At 53.1% G+C, this 20,373-nt stretch overlaps 1 protein-coding gene across 4 annotated transcripts in view; it reads left to right on the forward strand.

Annotated features, from left to right (window-relative positions):
• LOC105185732 (fibroblast growth factor 18) overlaps positions 1-19,993 on the forward strand; it is a 127,358-nt gene extending 107,365 nt beyond the window's left edge. For 3 of the 4 annotated variants that reach the window (XM_025303627.1, XM_019842606.2, XM_025303628.1), the window contains exons 2-5: positions 1,368-1,413; positions 4,981-5,113; positions 13,418-13,524; positions 14,041-14,484. In XM_025303627.1, the coding sequence (XP_025159412.1) occupies positions 1,368-1,413; positions 4,981-5,113; positions 13,418-13,524; positions 14,041-14,484 (730 nt within the window). Of the gene's footprint in view, positions 1-1,367; positions 1,414-4,980; positions 5,114-13,417; positions 13,525-14,040 lie in introns of all 4 variants that reach the window. The other variant, XM_025303625.1, reaches the window with a different exon arrangement.
• Positions 19,994-20,373: the final 380 nt, after the last annotated feature.

Genomic DNA, 20,373 nt, shown 5'->3' on the forward strand with positions numbered 1-20,373 from the left:
GCCGCTTTCGCCGTTTGCCCTCCGCGGCGATCCCTCCGTCGCGGAGAGCAAACGGAGCCGGTATTTCGCGAGAGGATCCGGCGAAGGGGGGAGGGCGGCGCAGCCGGCGGTGACATTCCGTACGGTGCATCGGATACATTGAAACATTGAGGTAGAGGCGGGATGAGGCGAAAGAAAGGCGCGCTTGGTCCAACCCGCGGTACCACGAGCGAGCCAATAACCCAGTCGGATTAAAGCGAACGGCCGAACGAAAGTTCCAGCCGCTCTCCAGCGGCTTGTTGTTCACCTGTGTTCTGTAACACGAGACGCATTCGCATTGCGCAACCACTTGCGGCGACGGCGACGGCGGCGGCGGCGGGTCCTGCGGGGAGAACCGGGTTATTACTTACAAGCCGCGGCGCGCAGTGTCGTTACTCTTGATTTCTACGATTCTCCGATGTCGCTTTTCCCGCACGCTCTGATGTTATCAGCGATTTTCCGCGGTATCGGTGTCTCTCGACGCGACAGGTGCCGCGACTCGCCGCTGGCCTCCGGATGAGTTTATCGCGGTCGTCGTCGTCGTCCTTCGCCGAGCTTAACCCTTTATAACCTGAATTAATTTACCTAAGACTTTATTAAATTATTTCTGTGCAATTAAATAGCTTTCGACGTTATCATGTAACGTAAGGAATAGAAAAATGAATTTTATAGTAATTTTAATGATTAAACCTTAAGATGGTACTTGTAAGTCCCGACGGGAAAGTAAGGTGAGACACATAAAAATAGTTCCAAAGCGTATGAGCGTTTATACACTTTTCTTAAATGGCGACGACAGGATGAAGAGGGTTATAAACGGGAGAATCGCCGATGTGTTTGCGAATAAATAAACGATCGGCGCGAGATACTCGCGAGCTCTGCGGGAGGGGAGTCAATATGTGCGAAAGTACATACTTTGACATGTTGTCAACTGCGAGGAGATACGATTACGCGTGCTCGAGCGTAAAGCACACGCACAGCTCGTCGTGCTCGGCGAGTCGGAATCGTAAATTAGACGCCGCGGTGCGCGGCTTTATATCTGCGCGGCGATATCTTTTCGATAGCAATTATCCCGCGCACGTTTTCGCCTAATGGCCACTACCGATCCGGGTGCATTCTGCGCTTTCAATCGGTGCGCCCGGTAATAGTAACGAGTGCGTTCTACGTTAACGCACCGTGTAATCACGGGGAATTTATTCGCATACGATTAATCGCTTAGAAATGCCGGCGGATCGCCGCAGATTGAAACGCACCACCGACCAAGACGGATATCGGTCGGCGGGTATTTTTCACCTCGCGTTCTCTGCGACCGTTTTTCCCGACTAACGAGCGTGTTCTTTTTCTGCTTCCAGGTTACCACAGCTTGTCGTTTTAGCGAAGATTTTGTGCATCCTGATGGTGAGTAGTCCTTCGCATGTAATTATCGTAGGCTAGCAGAAATTGCAGTCCCCTTATCTCGGGGAAATTACCGGCTTTCTAAATTACAAGTGTGGATACTCGGTTGCGACCTCGGGTGCATTTGTGATAGCCGTCGGTAATAAAAAGGAAACGGGTGACTGTGCAATCTAGCGACGTGGCCGGCACACGAAACTTCGTCGTCTCGAGCTCATGAATATCTCGCGCGGCGCGGCCGCGCGGGAGTCGAATAATGTCGAATTCGTCAAACGTAGAATCACCGAGGGCTCGCTACGGGCGGCGCTACGACCGTTTATCGCTCTATAATTGCCCCGCAATCTTATCTACGAGCGTGTCCGATATTAGCGGCACAGAGCAACTGCATAAGAGGTAATCTGATGATCTGTCGGCCTAGTTTCGCGACCGGTAACGAGCGGCCGCGGCGGCATAAAGTTCATGCTCGAGCCGCAGTTCCGCCGAACTCGCCGTCGCGGCGGGATCGCCTACTTTGTAGCCCACGGATACACGCCAAGATATACGGCGGGCCGCGATCGCGAGGGGTGACTAGGTCAGATCCGAGATATCCCCGCAGCACGAAGAGGTCTCGAGAGAGACCTCTGTGGAGATCGCGTGCTGAGAGACCCGTGCCAAAACTCGAGCAAATCCGCCGATTACGCCGGCGCGCACCTCACCTGCCGCAGATTAATAATGATCCTCTTTCGCTCGCATTCTTACGCGTTTCCAAGACTCTGACACAATTTGTACGGCCGGGGATCGAACCAGATTGCACTCGCCGACTTCGAACTCGCGCTTTGACCCTTCGCGTCAGACCGACGCGTCTCCCAGCGCTCCCGCAACGCTCTCGCGCGCGAAACGAAAGGACCACCACGTTGCTAATAGCAAATCCGATTAAATCTGGTAAGCATTTTGTAAGGACGAAAACACTCGGCGAGATTTTGCGACTGTGCGAGATAGATGAAAATCGAGTCGCAACGTAGACTATCGTTCTTCCCGAATGCGGACTTCAGTAGATGCAGTCCACTACGAGCCAGCCTAACGAGGCGCCAACAGGCGAGGGCTTAATCCGCCGCGACGTACGCTTAATTCGCCGCCGTGGACGCCGCGAGGCGCTTCCAAGTTTCGACGCTGCTTGAAAAAAAGCCTCGAGCTACCTCCACGAGGCAACGCGGTTGATCGCGGCCCGTTAGTCCGCGTCTCGATCAACCGCGCGCACTCGCGACCCGTCCAGTCACTTTCTCCTTTTCTTCTTCAACTTCCTCGAGTTGAATAGTCGGGGGACTAGCTGAGACGGAAGATAGAATCGTCGAACTTTGCATACCCGTTTTTCCCCGCGATCAGCCCGCGATATTGAAATTCTTTTCTTTGTTGGCGCGCGACGTTTCTCGCTGGCACGTACAAATTTATCACGCTTTTGAGACCTACGCTGGAGATCTACGCGCGCTCGACTGCCGCCAGAGGACGATAAGGATAATTCGCGACAGTCTCATCGGGCGCTCGCGGAGGCTCGAATCGTACTTGTAAGTGAGATTTATGCACGCCCGATACCGGTCGTGAGCGATGCAATAAACGGTTCGCGCCGGCCCAGTAAATAATTAAATGGGTGGTCGCGGCCGGATCGCGGGCGATAAATTTAGACGTCGGCGGAACGACCGCCTCCGTCGAGCGGCTCGACGTAGATCGCGACGACGAGAGCGCGTGTTCGGGGCGGAGGGAGGGAGGGGGGGGAGGGGGAGAGGACTGTCGCCTTGACGATACGACTGTTGGGTGAGAATTTAATGAATGGCCGATACATAAAATTGCAAAGCTATTCGCCGAAGATCGTCATTATCCGCTCGCTCGCGCGCGTCTTTACGGTCCGGCGGTCTTGCCGATTAAACGATAATGCGAATGTCGCGCTGATGACGTGCGAATCAATTAGCGAGTCGAGGGATTCTTTTTCTTTATCGGCGTCGAATACGCGCGCGCGGTGGATTCTGCGACGCTGCGGCTAAACGCAGGATCTGTCGCGTGCTGCGGGCACTCGTCGCGTCGTAAAAACTTTCGGCGAGCGTACGCTCGCTACTTAACTTTGTATGTTAAACGATAGAGAAACGGCGCGTTATCGCCCGGCGCTCTGGCCGTCGCCTGGCACGGGCTGCCTGCGCGTACACACGCACACGCACGCACGCGCGTTCGACAACATCACGGAGCATTACAAGAGACGGGGTGCTACAGGATCGTGGAGCCCGCAATAAAGTCCCACGATGCGAATTTAATTGCTCTCTGTAAACGATAAACGCAACCTGCCCGTTCGCGCTCGTCGCTCGCTGCGCGCTTATTGCGCGACGGTGTCATGCGCGGCAGGCGGCACTTCCTCGCGATAAATTCCGACACGATCGTCTCGAGGGAGAGGTAGCGTTGATTTATGAAAAGAAAAAAAGAAGGGGCAGAGAGAGAGAGAGAGAGAGAGAGAGAGAGAGAGAGCGAGAGAAACAAGAAGTATAATCGATCTCGATAAAACCGATCGCGCGTGGCAAGATTTCCGCCCGTCCGATCCGCTCGTTGTTTGTCGGAAGAGACGCGCGTCGCGCCCGCCACCGTAACATTGTCGGCGCCACATTTGATATAAACGGAACGCCAGTTTCGGCGACTATTAATGGATGGCTCGTGTCCGCTCGTTAACGAGGTTTCTGCCATCAGCGCGCACCATCTCCGAGCGGCCGGCGCAACGACTCTCCGTCTTCCTCTGACACGAAGCGTTACTCTTCCTCCTCCTCCTTCTCCTCTTCTCTCTCTCTCTCTCTCTCTCTCTCTCTCTCTCTTCTTTCTCTTTCACTTTTTATTTCGTTATCCGAATCAGCCGGCGGGCGGATCAACGAATGACTCGATGTCGTGTGATATGTGAACCGATCGTAAAAGCGTTCCTCGTCGCCGGTCGTGGAAGAATTTTCGACGTTCTTAACGACTCTCATCTCGGTCGTCGCTCCGAAAACAAGGCACGCGAATTCTTATCTCGTCACCGTTCTGTCCCCCCTCTATTAATCCAGAAATCAGCATAATTCGCGCGGTGTAATATAAAGCGCGAGTTTAATTTACGGCCGAATTGCTCGCCGTTCGTCGTCTCGTGACTTTTCGCGTTTATTACCTGCCGTACTTACTTCTTTCTCTCTCTCTCTCTCTCTCTCTCTCGCTCTCGCCCTCAATCAATCGCACGATCGGTGCTTGCATATGTATGCATGTGTTTCGTGCCATTTGAATAATTCATCGAATCTCGGAAATGTAGTTACGTTTCCTTCTCCCTCGTCCCGAAATAAAACAACACGAATCGCAAAGCGGACATCTCGAGCACGCTGCTCTTCCACAAATCGTGAAATGCTGATGGACATACATCGCTGTATATCGCTGATTCAATTCCGACCTCACGTGCAGATCGATCCGAGGCCCTTCCCGGTCGTCGCTTCGTTCCCCAAAGACCTCGGTTTGCGTTTCGTGTTTACAGGACGACCGAAAATTTCAGGGTAGAACCCCCGCCGAGATTCGGGTATACACGAGCTGTTCTTGTAATTGCAGGTGGTGATGTGCGGGGCGGCGCCGACGATGGTGCGCTCCGTGAGTCTCCACGCGGTTTGCAGCGGCCGCAATGTTACCGTAATAGGCCGCACAGTCACAGCCGAGCAACGCAACGATAGCAATGCAGCCTACCGTAAGTAAGACAACAATGATTTATACTCGTATCCGCCGCGACATAGCGCGAACATCTCCCTTACTTAATAATCCGCTCGAGATCACTGATAGAAAAATATAGTCGAATTAACTATAATCTCACTATATTTTATAGTTCATTTTGGCGTCAACCAATATTTTTATACTTCGTGGAACCTGCAAAATATAGTAGAATAAACACAAATATATAGTCAATGATTGTCTTAAACAACTGTTTAGTTACTTTTACACACAAATATATGGTAATTTCTCATTCACAAATATAGTGAGATTTAATATTCATATAGTTACATCTGTCATCATTTAGCAAATATTCTGGTAATATTGACTATATAAAAGAGTTACTTTACATTTTATATTTTATATTTGTATCCATACAAAAATTTTAGTTTAACTTACTATAATTCTTAGTAAAAATATCATACTATGCCTATATCGTTTATTATTACCGATATTATGGTAATACTTACTATAAATATGATATTTCGGACTGTAATTTAGTTACTATATCATTATAGTTCCAAATATCATATACTTTTCTCTCAGTGATCGCTTGTTTATCGATTTACAATCATTGCGCGCTTCAACTTCGCGGAGGGATCGCCCGCAAAGAGATGTCTTTATATTCGCGTCGTATCTCTTTACAGCCGTTTATCGTCTCACAGCTCTTACAACAGAGAGAGAGAGAGAGAGAGAGAGAGAGAGATGCTTTTACACAACGTCCCACTAAAGTAAATCTCTGCGAAAGAGCGGAGGAGAGTTTTTTCTCAGAACGGCTCTGAAACTCGCGAGCGCTCGACCCGGAATGGATGATCCGCGCGATTTGTGCGTCGGTTGTGTGTTGTTAATTAGCTGTTTATTAAATCTGCCCCGCGCGCATGCGCGGCGAATATGGCTTTGGACACTGATTAATACACACAGCGCGCGCACGGCAGATTCCGTTACGCGTGCGATAATACGACCGTGCGGGATGAGTTAATCAAATCTGTTAATTGAATCGATCCCAATCACCGTTCCGGCGGCGTGCTGTTATCCCGCCGATCGATAGTTCGGTGCACAAAAAGGAAATTTCGTGCCTGGAAATATCCGGGCGCGATGCCGCTATAAAGAACTTAATTTACCGCGATCCTTATCGGCCAAAGCCGCTGCTCCTCTCGGGGGCCTTATCACTCTCTCTCTCTCTCTCTCTCTCTCTCTCTCTCTCCCCTCCTCCCTCCACCTCTCGTTTTCGCTACCGACCGCCTCCACGGCGCGGCGGCGAGACCTTCCGGGGAGAATTTCCATTTTTACGAACTAATAACTGCAGTTCTATTTCCGCGAGTAATCCCGAGCGTGCGATCGGCCAGGAGGAAACGAAAGGAGTAAAGAGGAAGGGACAACCATCGAGGAGCCCCGATGAATTACGCGATGTACTTCTGCCTCGTCTCGATTGTTTCCGGCTAGACACTGTTTGTCTCACGTCGTTTGCTCTGTCGTGCATCGGACTTTCTCCTTCTCTCCCGTTCTTATTTATCGCGTCGCGCGAGCCGATTGCGAAAAGCTCGTCGTCGTCCTCTCCGAGATCCGAAGACAGATATTCGACGTGAAACGCGACGTTGGAACGCGACTAGATAGGCGGTCGTTCGTTTCCCATTTGCGTCTTATCGCCTTGACACACATTCGTCCTGACAATAACACTTGTTTATGGAAAAAAAGCGCTCGTCACGACCACGACGATGGACGGACGGACGACGCTTCGTATCCTCGGCCGATTTCTTCAAACTGGACACTTGGCTCGCGCAGGATTGTGACGAATGGCTCCTCCCGCGCGCCTTCGTCTCGCGGCACTCGCTCGTCCACCGATAATTTACCGCTGACCCTAATGACGACCCGAATTTTATACTGCGCAGATGAGTCGACGGCGATTTTTTCAGCTCCGTCGTCAATAATTCCGCGAATTGATAAAATTGGAAAGAGAAATTTTATAACGCGTTACTAACTTTTTCTCTCTCTTTGCTTTTCATACGACTTGCTGCCTAGCGAATTAAGTTTAAGGCGCAGTTGCCTAGTGAGTCAAATGTAATTAGTGTCTTCCATCAGCGAGCAGTTTAATTATTTTGCTCTTAAATTAACTCACACCCTCAAAATCGAAAAGCATGAAATCGCAGAGGAGAGAGTCATCGCTGATGACTCCCGTAACGGAATGCTGCGGCTGTAGCAGAGAAAGAGAGAGAAAGAGAGAGAGAGAGTTACATGCTGCAGATTAAATGTCATCGGCCGCGTCACAGATTCGACTACGAAGTTGTCGCTGCCGAAACTTTCGGCTTGGCCTCGCTGATCCACGCTGGCGCGCTGACGCGTTTCTCCTCGCGATCTCGCGCGCTCGCCGCGGGAATTCGCGCGCGATATGCGAAACGAGCGAACGGGCCGTCCGCCCTATGCGCGGCGCGAGTACGAGGCGGTTCCTCTTGAGACGATTGCCGGCGAGGAAGGGGACGAAAGGAAGGTTCGGAAGGAGGGAAGCAGCCTCGCTTGTGCAAACAGAGGAGCCAGTTTTCGCGCCGCGCGCGCTGCGCGCTGCGCGCCGCGTCTGCACCTCCCCGAGATCCATCACCTTCGCGTACCTCCTCCTCCTCCTCCTCCTCCTCCACCTTCTCCTCCTCTTCGTCCTCCTCCTCCTGCCCCTTTTGCCTCCACCTTTTCCCTCTGTTACTCTGCTCTCTCGCCTCTCACGGCACTCAACTGCCGACAACGAACCTCTCCTGACCGGCGATTACTCAAGCCCCTCTCGCGAAGCGGGACGCAGCCGCGGCGTGTGCTGCTGCTGCTGCACGGAGAGATTGAGACACTGTGAGAACGTCCTTGGAGAATCGCGTGTACCCTGTGCCTCGCGAGAGGATCACGCCACGGCAGGTCCTCGGGCGGGCGCGCGCGCGATCCTCCCGGGGCTTCGTCGCTCGGAGAGTTAGCCGAGTTCCGACGAGCGGCGGAACGGTAAAGCTTGTCTTCCGTCGTACGGCACAAACCGCTATATCGTGCCTCCCACGGTAATTTGCCGCGGGAGGACGAGACCATGTAATGTGTCATGTCGCACACACGTCGCAGCGAGCCGCGTGAATAATGCACGCGGTTGCGGTGAATCGTTCTGCGCATCGATATCAGCGAGACGGATGAAGCGGAACCACGCGCAGCGCGCCGCGCCGCGCCGCGCTGGAGAAGTCTTTTAAGGAGGAGTCTAAGCGGACTTTTTGCGTCCGCGCGCTTAATGTAGCCGTCAATTTAATCGTCGCGCTAGAGAGACGTTACAGCCGATACAGCCTGCGACTGAACCGCCATCCCGGCGATATTAGGGAGACGCGCGCGACAGCGAAAGGGGTGCACAGCCCGGGAATGATAAGTCATAATTCAAACGCGTCAACGGTAACACGATAATTACTATTATCCGCACGATCAAGGTAAATAATAATTATCGACTCCTCATGCCCTCCCCCTTGACGCTCACGTCGAGCAAACGGATGCGATCGACGTGACACGCGATAGTTATAATTACCATGACGCGACATTCTTGTCGCGCTTAAATAACCACCCCGCGGACACTTTGCGGGGCGCCTCGTCCGAGACGCTCAGTGTCCCGAAATCGGTTGTCCTCCGGCGGGACTGGCTGACAATCGCGGTGACGAATTTCGCAAAGGACGTCGCGAAGGAGAGTAAGCGACGCGAGAGATCAAGAGAGGAAGAAAGAACGGGGCAAGGGGGCAATCGTGCGTGCCGGCAGCACCGATCTCGTCCGGACTGGAATTTAATTATTCGAGTCAAGCGGGCTGTGATTACCGCGTCAGCCCGATAAACCAGACTTCACCTGTCGCACCTTTGATCCATCCCGTGATACCCCGAATTCGTTGCACTCTCTCTCGCTCGTCGCGATGCCGCTCTCTCCGTCTGCTGTGCATCGCGATCCTCGCGCTCTCGCATCGGCCGATCGTGCGTTTAGGTGTTAATGACAGGGTCGCTATTATACGCGCGCGCGCTTCATAACGAGAGAACCGCGTTCTATACGCCGCTTCTCCTTTTCTCCTCTCTCTCTCTCTCTCTCTCTCTCTCTCTCTCTCTCTCTCCCCCCCACTTACTCTCCTTCTCTCTTTCTCGCTTGCTCTCTCTCCCTTCCTCTGTCCCCGCTCGTGTCTTTCCCTTTTGACTTTTTCTCGCGCTTTACACGGGGTCGGTACCGACTCCGTCTCTCCCTCGCGCGTTGTATTATAGCTTTCATAACGCCGACGCCGCGAAATTGTAGCGTCCCAGTGGTTCTCGGCTCAGACGCACCGTCTCACCTTTGTATCGAAGCCGGTGTTGTTCCTGCGGGCTAATAACCGCACATCGGCACTCTCCACGTGCGCAGTCCTGCCGTTTTCTCCGTTTCTCTCTCTCTCTCTCTCTCTCTCTCCCTCTCTCTCTCTCTCTCTCTCTCTCTCTTCCGTCTCTTCGAGGGAGCGATGGAGCGTCGCAAAGTTCGTCAAGCTTCCTAGGGTATCTGTGTTGCGAGGGAGACAATCGCGGAAGGGGGGGGGGTTGAAATCCTTCCGACTGTTCGCCTGCAACGTGATGGAAAAATGCGGGTAGTTGCGAACCCGTGACGAGCGGCGGATTGGTTTCTATATCGCGAGGAGCACGTAGAAGTAATATATGGGATCCATTCTTCTCTCTCTCTTTCTCTCCCTCGCTCTCGTTCCCTCTGCCCTGCTCCTTTGCTCTTACGCGCGCAGACCTATCCTACCAGTTATTATCCGGGGTAATCGTGCCTAAAAGCCGGTGCCCGCTTTTGATTAAAATTGGCTTTTAATTCATTTGACAGCCTCTAATCTCGCGGCGGCTTCGATCAGAGGGAACCAGAGCCAGGGCGACGTGACGGCGCGGGGCGGGGCGGGAGGGGGGGGCAAGGGATGGTAGGGGGAAGTTGAGGGAGAGAAGACAGAGGTTTGAAGCGAAAAATTTACTGGCTTCCTCTCTTTATCCTCATACGCGCCGCCGTGCGCTTGCGAGTGCGCCATGAATAAATCCCGTTGTGGCATCCTTCGCCAAGATATATTCGTATTACATCGACCGATCGCACATAAGTCTTGCGAAGGAATGTCCGCTTACAGCCGGAATTTTACATTTTCCAAACGATATCAGATGTATCGTATAAATTGTCGGCCGGGAGATACAGCCAGCCTTCAACGGCCAGAAAATAATTCGAGGCGTCCGTTTTCACGTCTCGAAGTGCGTCGTTGTGACTCGCAAAATTACTTGTTGTGCCGTCCGTGCTATTTCGCGGAAATAACACCGATATCATGCGTCGGTACCGGTATTCAAGCCGAGTCAAGTCAAGACGCTTACACCGTGCTCGTCTTACACTCCAGCACTCCGGGGGGTGAGAGCAGGGTGAGAGAGGGCTTGAGGGGATTCATCGGCCGGGGAGGAGAAGTCCGTCAGATGGAAGATTGAAATCAATGTGCCGTAGACGCCTGTCTCGAAACTCCGCGCGTCTGGCAACTTACTAACAAACGCGTCAGCACTCGAATGGCGCGCCGCGCCGGTCTCGCTTCCTTTCTTTGATAACGATAACCATCGCTTCGAGACGGAGCGACAGAGTTTCGCCGCGATTGCTTCGGTCGCCGGCGGCGAAGCACCGGAAATGTGGAAGTTCGGTAATGGGTAACTGGAGCGAGCAAACACGTACAGTAAGAGAGAGAGAGAGGGGGGAGGGGGGAGGGAGGGAACGGGGCGGGTGAACGGAGGGACGGGGCTTTGTGAGACGCACGGTAACGTTGCTGCCATCGGGTTGTTATCATCGTATCTTTTTCCGCCATCGTGCCGCAGATATTGCACGGCGCATACTAAAATTCCGGTGTCACGGACCGGAAGGAAGACGAGCATCGACTCGCGCTCGACAGTTTCTGGCTTGTTTCGCAACCCTCGTGATACTCGCATTATCATGTAACGCGTGTTCCGCCGTCTCGCCGTCGATTCGCGCCGGCGGCGTCTCGGTCTATGCCCGAGTTTCTGCGTCTTGCATAATTCGTGCGATTCTCGTTTCGATAATACGACTGGAAACCTCCAAGCGCCCCGGTTTTCGCCCCGGTGGCGCACAACGATTGTCGCGCGAAATTTCCCGCGCGGTTTGTTCATCGACCGACCATTCCCGACTGGCGAATTTCCACGACGGAGAATTTACCCGACGCCTGTTAGGTGATGCTAATGAAGATTATGGTTTCGCGACAGTCAAGACATCCGGACTTCATTAGTTGTCGAGTGATCACTACTGTGATCGATCGATGAGAATGGTTGACAATCACCGGTCCATGCTCCTGTGTTTAGGGACATGTAATCACGTGAGAGCATTCTTCGTATGGACCGTGCGGGGACGAGAGAAACAGCGAGCGACAATTGTTTGTCCCTCTTCGCGAAGCTATCGAAACTGGCGACTGCCATCGCGAGGTGGATCCAATTAATTAGCGAAAGTGGCGCAATTAATTGGCGAGGACTGCGCGCCGCAATAGGCTCGCGTGACAGCAGTTTGAGATTAAGTTCTCCTATCTCTTTCTCTATCTCGCCCTCTCGCCTGTCTCTTTCCTCCTTTTTGTCCACAAAGGCCGGCGGGAAGCTCGACGAGAGAAGGTGAGACGCAGGTAAGAGAACGACGTATATAGACCGAGGAAAAGAGTTAGAGAGAGAGAGAGAGAGAGTTAGAGAGAGAGAGAGGGAGAGAGAGAGAGAGAGAGAGAGAGAGAGAGAGAGAGAGAGAGAGAGAGAGAGAGAGAGAGAGAGAGAGAGAGAGAGAGGTGGTCGAAGAAGGGCTTTACGATGCAGTTCGGGGACATTCTTGATTTCGATGTTGGGAGAGCATCCGAGACGAGAACCACTTGAATTTAACGAGGCTCCGGCAAATGGGCCACCCTGCAGACTCGCCTCCGTCATTTTCTCTATACTCCTGAAGCTCATGCCGCACTAGTGGCTCGCCGACTCGGACAAACACTCGATCTCGAGATTGCGCCTTCCGTCACAAAGTTTCCGAGAAACGTTGCGATCGGCTCTGGGCAAACGTATTAGCCGGAGAGCGCGAAACTTTTGCTTTTCCTATTCCTTGCTTTTTTCAATTATATCGCCATTACGGACGGTAGCGGCCAACTCTCCCAGTCAGCGACCCCTCGAGCGACCTCACGAATCGATCCTTGATTTTAATAATCGTGTCAAAGCGATCGCGCCTCTCTCCGGCGACTCGCACACCTCCGGCACACTATATCCCCCCGTTCTCGTCGCGAGAAAGAAATCGGGGAAGAAGAGTTAGGCCGCGCAGAGAGGAGATGTTGCCGTCGACCCAGTTCTGACGATGTGTTACGACGGCAAAGAGAGACGGCACGTCGCTGGATATTTCTCGCGCCGGAACTGAAAAGGAAAAGAAAAGAAGGAGAGCAGGAGAGGGAAAAAAACGTCCACCGTGCGCGCGCACCTGTACCCAGTTAGTCCTTTTTTTTTCTTCCTCACCCGGCGGACAAAGGGTGCCTGCTTCTCGTTCGACAGAATTTCGTAACACCAGGTAGGAAAGATAGAAGGACACGGGCGGCAGGGAGCGAGCAGGAGCGAAAGCCGGAGAGAAGCCGAGAGAAAGAGAGGAGACCGTACTGCACCGGCCACGGTGCAACGTGCAGCACGGGGTCGAGGCACGACAGGATCCGCTAAGTGGCAAAGCACACACCGGACGGTCTGTGCCTCCTTCATTAGCACCAACTAGCCTCGGCGGCAACCCGAGTCTTTTCTTCTTTTCTCGGTGCCGAAGAGCGCCTGGCCCGTCGTCGTCGTCGTCGTCGTCGTCGTTGTCGTCGTCGTCGTCGTCGTCGTTGTAGGTACAACTCGCGCCATAAAGCTCGACGAGGTCTCTTCTCGGAAATATGCCAGCGCGCGCATACCGAGGCACAAAACGGTTCGCTTTGTGCATCCTGTCGCTCGTTCCTCACGTGATCGGGAGGGACTCCTTTTCCGTGGCCGGTGAAAATCGCGAATCGCAAGAACTCTCCTCGAGGAGAGGCCTCCCCCCCCCCCCTCGCGTCTACGCTCTCTGTTACTCGCGCGCGCAAAGTTTTCCTCAACCTCCGACGGCGAATGATATAAATTTAGAAGCGATCTCTTCGCGTTAGTCACGGCGAATTGTTCGTTACATCGTCGGCAGAATTCTCGACTGAGCGCAGTCCAACACATCGTGTCCACGCAACGCGCGGTGACGTTTGACGCACGTAATAAGGCTCCTTGTCTTTTGTTTCGTGTGTTACAGAGGAACTCTCCACGCGATCGGAGGACTTCAGTAGGCAGCTGTACATCTATGCGGAGAAGAGCCAACGATACATTTGCTTCAACAAGCGGTGGAAACTCGTTGGCTTGGTAATTACTCGCTTACCAATTAGTAGACGCACTTCATCATCCCGCGAGCGCGAAGCGGGTATAGATTTATACGCGCCTCGTACCGCACTGTTCGTAAATTTCTATTCATCACCCGCGCGCCGGGCTGTAATTTAGAAATTGGACCCGATTAACAGTCGGGTGATTTAAGGCTTCAACGATCGCGACGTGTATTAGGGTCTAATATTATTAATTGCTCGATACTCATCGTGCGGCCGTGAAGTGCCGCTCACTTTGTCCGTGATATTTTCACGGAGGAATCGTCGTCCCAGCTCATCTCGCAAAGTCACAAAAGTCACGCGCGAACTTTCCATCCGCTTTAAGATTTTCATAGATATATCTGCAAGACTTTTCTATGGCGTACGCGATTTGAAAGAATAATGTCGAGCTGATGACGTCACACGATCGCGGCGCGATCAGCGCGCTCGCGCGTCGGGTTGAACGCGCTGTGAACGTGGCAGTTAATCGTATCGTGAACGGTTGACGGTTTACTTTCAGCCGAAGGAACAGAAGGGACCGATGTGCCAGTTTTTCGAGGTGTACCACGACCAGTATCTGAGCTACAGAAGCGTCGTCGACAAGACGCGGTACATCGGCTTCAACAGCCGGGGCAAGCCGATAAAGAAACCCCACGGCAGGAAGGAGTGCTTCAACTTCATGAAGTACAACCCCCACGTCGACATAAGCCACCACAACAGCCTGGTGAACTCGCAGATGGGCGGCATGGAGCCGCGGGAGCCGTTCGTCGTCTCGAGGAAACCGTCGCCGGTCACGAGGGCCACGAAGAACTTCCTGCTGCAGGCCGACAGCGCGAGGGACCACGTCCAAACGCCCCCGCACCGTCAGCGGCACCTGAGGAATCGCTGGAAGCAGCGCCAGAACGGCAAGAACTCGGCGCCCCGAAGACGGCCGGAGAACTGCTTCGTCGAGGCCAGCAAGTAATGAGCCGCCAAGGTACGAGCTCGCCGATCAAGACTGCCTCCTCCATACCCCGTGAGAACCTGAGATGCCAGACTGCCAAATACGCCGGTGGAACGTACGGTCGGGATGTCAGGAGCCCACTTAGCGGCGCCCCGTGAATCGCGACTCGAAGCACCGTGTACTCGTTCGCGCGATCGGTCGCGAGGCTGAGCGAGGGCGCGGCACGCTCCGGCCACGACATACACCCCCACGCGGCCGTCGTAGCTGCGCGCGATGCCGTTTCAGTTTCCGTTTCCGTTTCCGCCCCGGTGCCCCGAAGTTCCCGCGACGCCGCGCCGCGCCCGCGCCGCGCCGCCCGCGCCGCGCCGCGTCGCGCCGTCGTCGGAGATTACGTGTCCGGATCGTGGGAGGGGGAGGGGGGAAAAGCGTGCGCGCGCGCGCGCGCGTGGATTCCCGCTCTGATAAAGCTATCTCAATTTCACGCGGTTAAGTTCGATTTACACTTGCCCCGACTGACCCCCTTCAGGCAAGTATGTACCTCGATAACGATAAGAGCGTTCCTTCTTATTCTTTTTTTTTTTTTCTTTCCTTTTCTTTTCTTTCTCATCGTTGATTCGCGCGATTGAATCGCCCTGGCTCTTTCCTACTTCCCCGCCCCCCCTTCCCTCTCTCCCTTTATTCACTCACTCTCGACTGTTATCTCTATCGGTCTCTGTCTTACCCCTTTCGTTTTGTCCCTATGACGAAGAGAACGCGTGGCCGATTAGTATACTTTTTTTCTTTCACCCTCGCGATATCCCGCGCGTCGCGTCGAGAGAGCGCGCGAGCGCCTCGCGTCGAGAGAGCGCGCGAGCGCGCGCGCGCCCGCGCGACAGCCAGCCATGCAGCAAATTCCTTCGAGCCGTTGTCGTCCGGTTCGGAATCGTTTTGACAAACGCGTACGAGGAACTAGAAGACGGACAGAAAGAGATTCACGTTTAGTAGAGATCGCGCGCGTGTGTGAGTGTATGTGTGCGTGTGTGCGCGCGCGCGCGCGCGCACGCGCGCGTGTGTGTGTGTGTGTGTGTGTGTGTAGCGCAACCGAACGGCTGCTGTGCTTCGAGCGCGGTCACCGGTCCGCGAATGCAGCGGCGAAGAGACGCGCGGACGCGGCGCACGCCGGACGAACACGTGTGTTTCCCACCGGGACTCGCCCACAGCGCAGGTGATCCGTACACTTTCGACCCGTCGTCTATATCCGGTCGGACGCTCACAAACGCGAGACAGCCCGATTTCGCAACACCGACGCGCGACTTTCTCTTTCTCTCTCTTTCTCTTTCTCTCTCTCTCTCTCTCTCTCTCTCTCTCTCTCTCTCTCTCTCTCTCGCCGCAAAGCAAAATATATCGCGTGCACAATTCGCAAAGTCACGACTCTCCCGAGCGACATCGGCGCGGCCGTCAATGTGGGAGCTCGCGATGACGAGTGCTGCGAGACACTAGCAGAGGCAACGACGAGGTAAGTCGCGCCGCTTCCCCGTGGAATGATTCGAGCGTGCGAGTCGGCCGCGAATCGGTAACAAATCGCTCGGTCTGCAATCGAACTCCGCCGCCGGCGATGGACTTGTGCGCGTGTCGCAAAACGGAGAGGAAGCGCGAGCCCTCCGGATGCGCGGATCATCGTCCTGCGGGCGATTCGAGCGAGGACCTCTCTCTCGCTCGCTTTCAAACAGCGGCGCCCCGGCGAGGAAATATCCTCCGTCGCGTCGTCGCGGACCCTCGTTGTCGCTGTTAGGCTCGCTTGCGCAGTAGAGCTCACGCCGCGTAAGACTCTCTCGCTCGCTGTGCTAATTATGCCGCCTAACGTAGCGTGCGTGCGTGCGTGCGTGCGTATGTACGTGCGTGCGTGCCTGCCCGCGTGTATGAATAATGTGTGCGTGCCTACCTACTTGCGTGCGCGCGCGTACGTGCGTATGTGCGTACGTGTGTGCGTGCATGCGTGCGTTCTCGCGACAGACACGCAGACCTTACCGTCGCCGACGTGGCTACTGACACTCGCGGCACGATCGATCGTGAACGATGTCAGCAACCGAGAGAGACCGAGAGACCGAGGTCCTTTGAATTTTTCTTTAATAAGCTCGAGGTCCTGGGACTCGTCGGCCGATGATTGGCGCTCCGGTGGAATCGAGCCGACGCTTCCGTTCGTCTTTCTCGACGGTTATCCGTCTCTCTTTCCCTTTTTCTGTTTCTCTCTCTCTCTCTCTCTCTTTCTCTCTCTCCCTTTCTCTTTTTCTCTCTTTACCTCTCTCTCTCTCTCTGTCAAAGTGGCACCACGTGTCAAAAGTTACCTACTCGAAAGACGCTTCATCTCCTTCGCGCGAAGGACACGGGGAGCGTGAACCGCGGCGAGGAACGGTTCGTACTGCGTGCTTTCGCGCACGAGCGTATATTATATTTGTGTGCATTCTGCGTGCGCGTACGTAATTCGCCTTCGGAAAGTGTGTGAGTGTGTGTAATATAATGCATTATCGTTAATGAAAGTTAATCTTTAGAACGCTATCGCCGACTGTATTATTAGGCTAGATACATGAATATAATGACGCGGTGGCGACTCGGCGAAGGGGACGTCCAGGGGAACGCCGAGTTCCACATTCCCGCCGCGTCGGCGAGAACTTCTCGCGCGGCCTTACCTTTGCGTCTCCGCTAATTCCTGTTTCTTTTCGTTTCCTCCTCGAATCGACGGACGCCGCCACCCCAGGAGCGCCAACCGCCGTTGTTGTTGCGACTCGCATCGGGCGCGAGGTGGATACCCCTTTCCCCCTCCCCCCTCCCCCCTCCCCCACCATCATCCCCGGAGCGGTTCGTCTTCGCAGACTCGCCACGTAAGGCCTGCGCCTGACCCTTCTCCCAAAAAAGAAAAAAGAAAAAAAGAAATCGCTCCCTAGGTAGCTTATTTATTGAAACCACGTTTAGATTTTACGAAAGCTGAAACGCCCAAGAAGAACCCCCTTCGTTTCCCTAGTACGCTGCTCTCTCTCTCTCTATCTACTATCTATCTATCTATCTATCTATCTATCTATCTATCTATCTGTATATGTACGTGTATCGTTTTCGTTGCTCACCATTTACCCTTTTCTCTCCCTTCCCCCCCGCCATCTCCGTACTCCTTTCCTCATTGTCAGTCGCGTCCTTTGATGCATTGCCATTTGATACCGCAACATTGTGTGTCACAATCGCGAATCGTTCGAACGCGATAGCGTCGATTAATTCTGTTCTCGAGAAGTATACTTCGTATCTCGGTTCGGCTTTTATTTATGTCCGCCTGCCGAAGAGGCAATCTCGTCGGAAATTTTGCGCGTATCCAGATGAACACCTCGCCGTCAGAAGGAGCAGTATTCGAGCCACGCGTGTTTCTGCAACTTTCAATTGACGTTTCCGTTTCAACTGACTCGTTTCACTCATAGACTCGTTTCCCTTAATTCGCGTCCATTCACCTATTCATTTCGACGATGAAAACTCCCGCTTCTCTCTCTCTCTCTCTCTCTCTCTCTCTCACACACACACACAATGCCTGAAGAAATACTCAAACAATACCTGATTAATCGAATTGCATACGAGTGGCAGTGCATAGAGAAGCTTATTCCTACGGATAATGTTTGTATGTGTCGCTAAATGAAAAAAAAAAAAGTAGGGAGCAATACGCACGTAGTAACGCCACGTTTCGTACGACGAATCGAAGATGTAATTCAACGCGACGCGTTTCGTGTGCAAACCCGACAACTGTTCTTCTTTCCGAACGATACCTCCTCGACACACACTTCGGCAAAATCTGCTCTCTCGCCGGACCTCTCCTCACCGGAAACCACCTTCCTTTCGGACCGTTCCATATCGAAATCTTGCTCCTCTCTCGGTGATTCGTTTATCGGCACGTGGCGAGTGCAGGTTAAGCACGATAAGATGTCGCGTGTAAACAGAAATTAAACGCCAGCAGCTGATCACGAGAAAGAATATAAAATCCGACGCTTAATTTAATAACAGATAACTAATCTAATGTGTATATGTATTGTAATGTAATATGGGTATTGTAACTCCGCCTCGAAGAAGATAAAAGGAAAAAAAAAAGAAAGAGAGAACAAATTAACCAACTCGTTTTGTATGTGTATAAGCGTAGCGTCACGTAGCGACGTGCAGAGAATCACACCGCGGCGTTTACGGCGATGCGGAAAGAACGATGCGGAACAATTTTTATGGAGTACGCGAGTCTCCTCGGATACGAGATACTTTGTCCACCGATTGTCGCCCTGTGTAACGAAACGTGAAACGCATGCGATTCCCTGACCAGCGTCATTCTCTCGCGACCCCGTCGTCAACGAATGCCCGTGATCGAGTCATCCCGAGCCTGACACCGCGGGATCCCGGAATTCAAGCAAAAGATTTCGTCGGCCCTTTTTGGCGCTCGTATCCGTTTCTTCGTCTATTTTTATATCAGCGGCAATTTCGTTCTCGTCTCGTCCGCGTAACGCGCCTCCTCGGCGCAGCGCGCGACGCTGCCTCGCGAATGTCCTCCTGCCTCTCTCATCGTCGCGGTGACTCGATCGCGTGGCATCAAGGCCGTCATCACACCACCCGCAACACCCCCACCCCCTGTCCCTCTCCTTTTTTTTACTTTCTCACCATCGACGAACCAGAACGGCAGATGAAACGAACGGAACACAAAAAATGAATCTGAATACCCTATAGGTAGATAGTATACATATTAAATAAAAAAAAAGAAAATGATAAAATATATATAAATATTATATATATAAATAAATATATGAAAGATGATGTGTATTGTAAGATATTTAATACCGACTTGTCTTAGGCACACCCGATGACGATCGATAACAATGAAATGATGATAATAATAATTATTACGATAATTGTTGTATAACGAACGACGACGATGATGATATTCTACACTGTAATTCGCGTTGTAATATAGAGGCCCACCCGTTACCCACTAAATCGATGTGTCGATGTACCCCGGCCGTGCTGCGCTCGTGTGCGCGTCTCAAGGGGGATGACCGCGATGAGGCCGAGGGGGGCTGATCGGGCTCTGCAGGTGCGTCGCGCTTTGGACGACGGCCAATCAGCCGAACTGAGATTTTTCTACGAGAAGGACCGGGAGCCACTTTCGTAACTGGCCGACGTTCAACGACCGTCGCACCCGAGACGGGAAATTAGATCGGTTTCGATCTCGCGCGCACGATTCTTCGCGCTGCTCGACGTTAATCATCCCGGCTGCAGCGAGAAGCCCACACACACACACACACACGCGCACACATAACACACATACAAGAATACATGCATGACACAAACAAACACACACACACACACACATACATTACATGTACGATGCGCAGCCTATTACGAACGAGCATAGCACGGCCGGCAGCAACTAGCAATAATATAACATTCCAACTTAAATCGCATACGTACTGCGAATTCTAATACTGTGTGCCGCCGTACGAGAAAAGAAAAACACTGTCAAATACACGCTCATACACTGCTATTCTCTCGTTCGTATTTATTATCACGCCGACTTGTCCCCATGCCCACCTTAATGACCGACGAATCGCCGGCGCGCGAGTCGGCTGCGCAAAACGACAAGATGGAGGAACGGCGGCCGAACCAGTCTGGAAAACGATAAAGTAGCGGACATGTATGATTCGGTTCAACGAGTTATGCAAACCGCGCGCGCGCGCGCGCGGGGACAGGGCGACAGGGAAGGAACGGGCGAGACGGGTTTGTCTCGCGCGTAATGTCACAACACTGATAAACGTACTGGTTACGCACTCTCCCCGCCGCGGGGAGGTTTGAGGATTCGTGTCCTCGCTGCTCGCACTGATGAGAAAAATACAGTTGAATTAACTATAATCTCACTATATTTTA

Source organism: Harpegnathos saltator, unplaced genomic scaffold (genome assembly GCF_003227715.2).
Source record: "Harpegnathos saltator strain DR-91 unplaced genomic scaffold, Hsal_v8.6 scaffold56, whole genome shotgun sequence".
Taxonomy (NCBI): domain Eukaryota; kingdom Metazoa; phylum Arthropoda; class Insecta; order Hymenoptera; family Formicidae; genus Harpegnathos; species Harpegnathos saltator.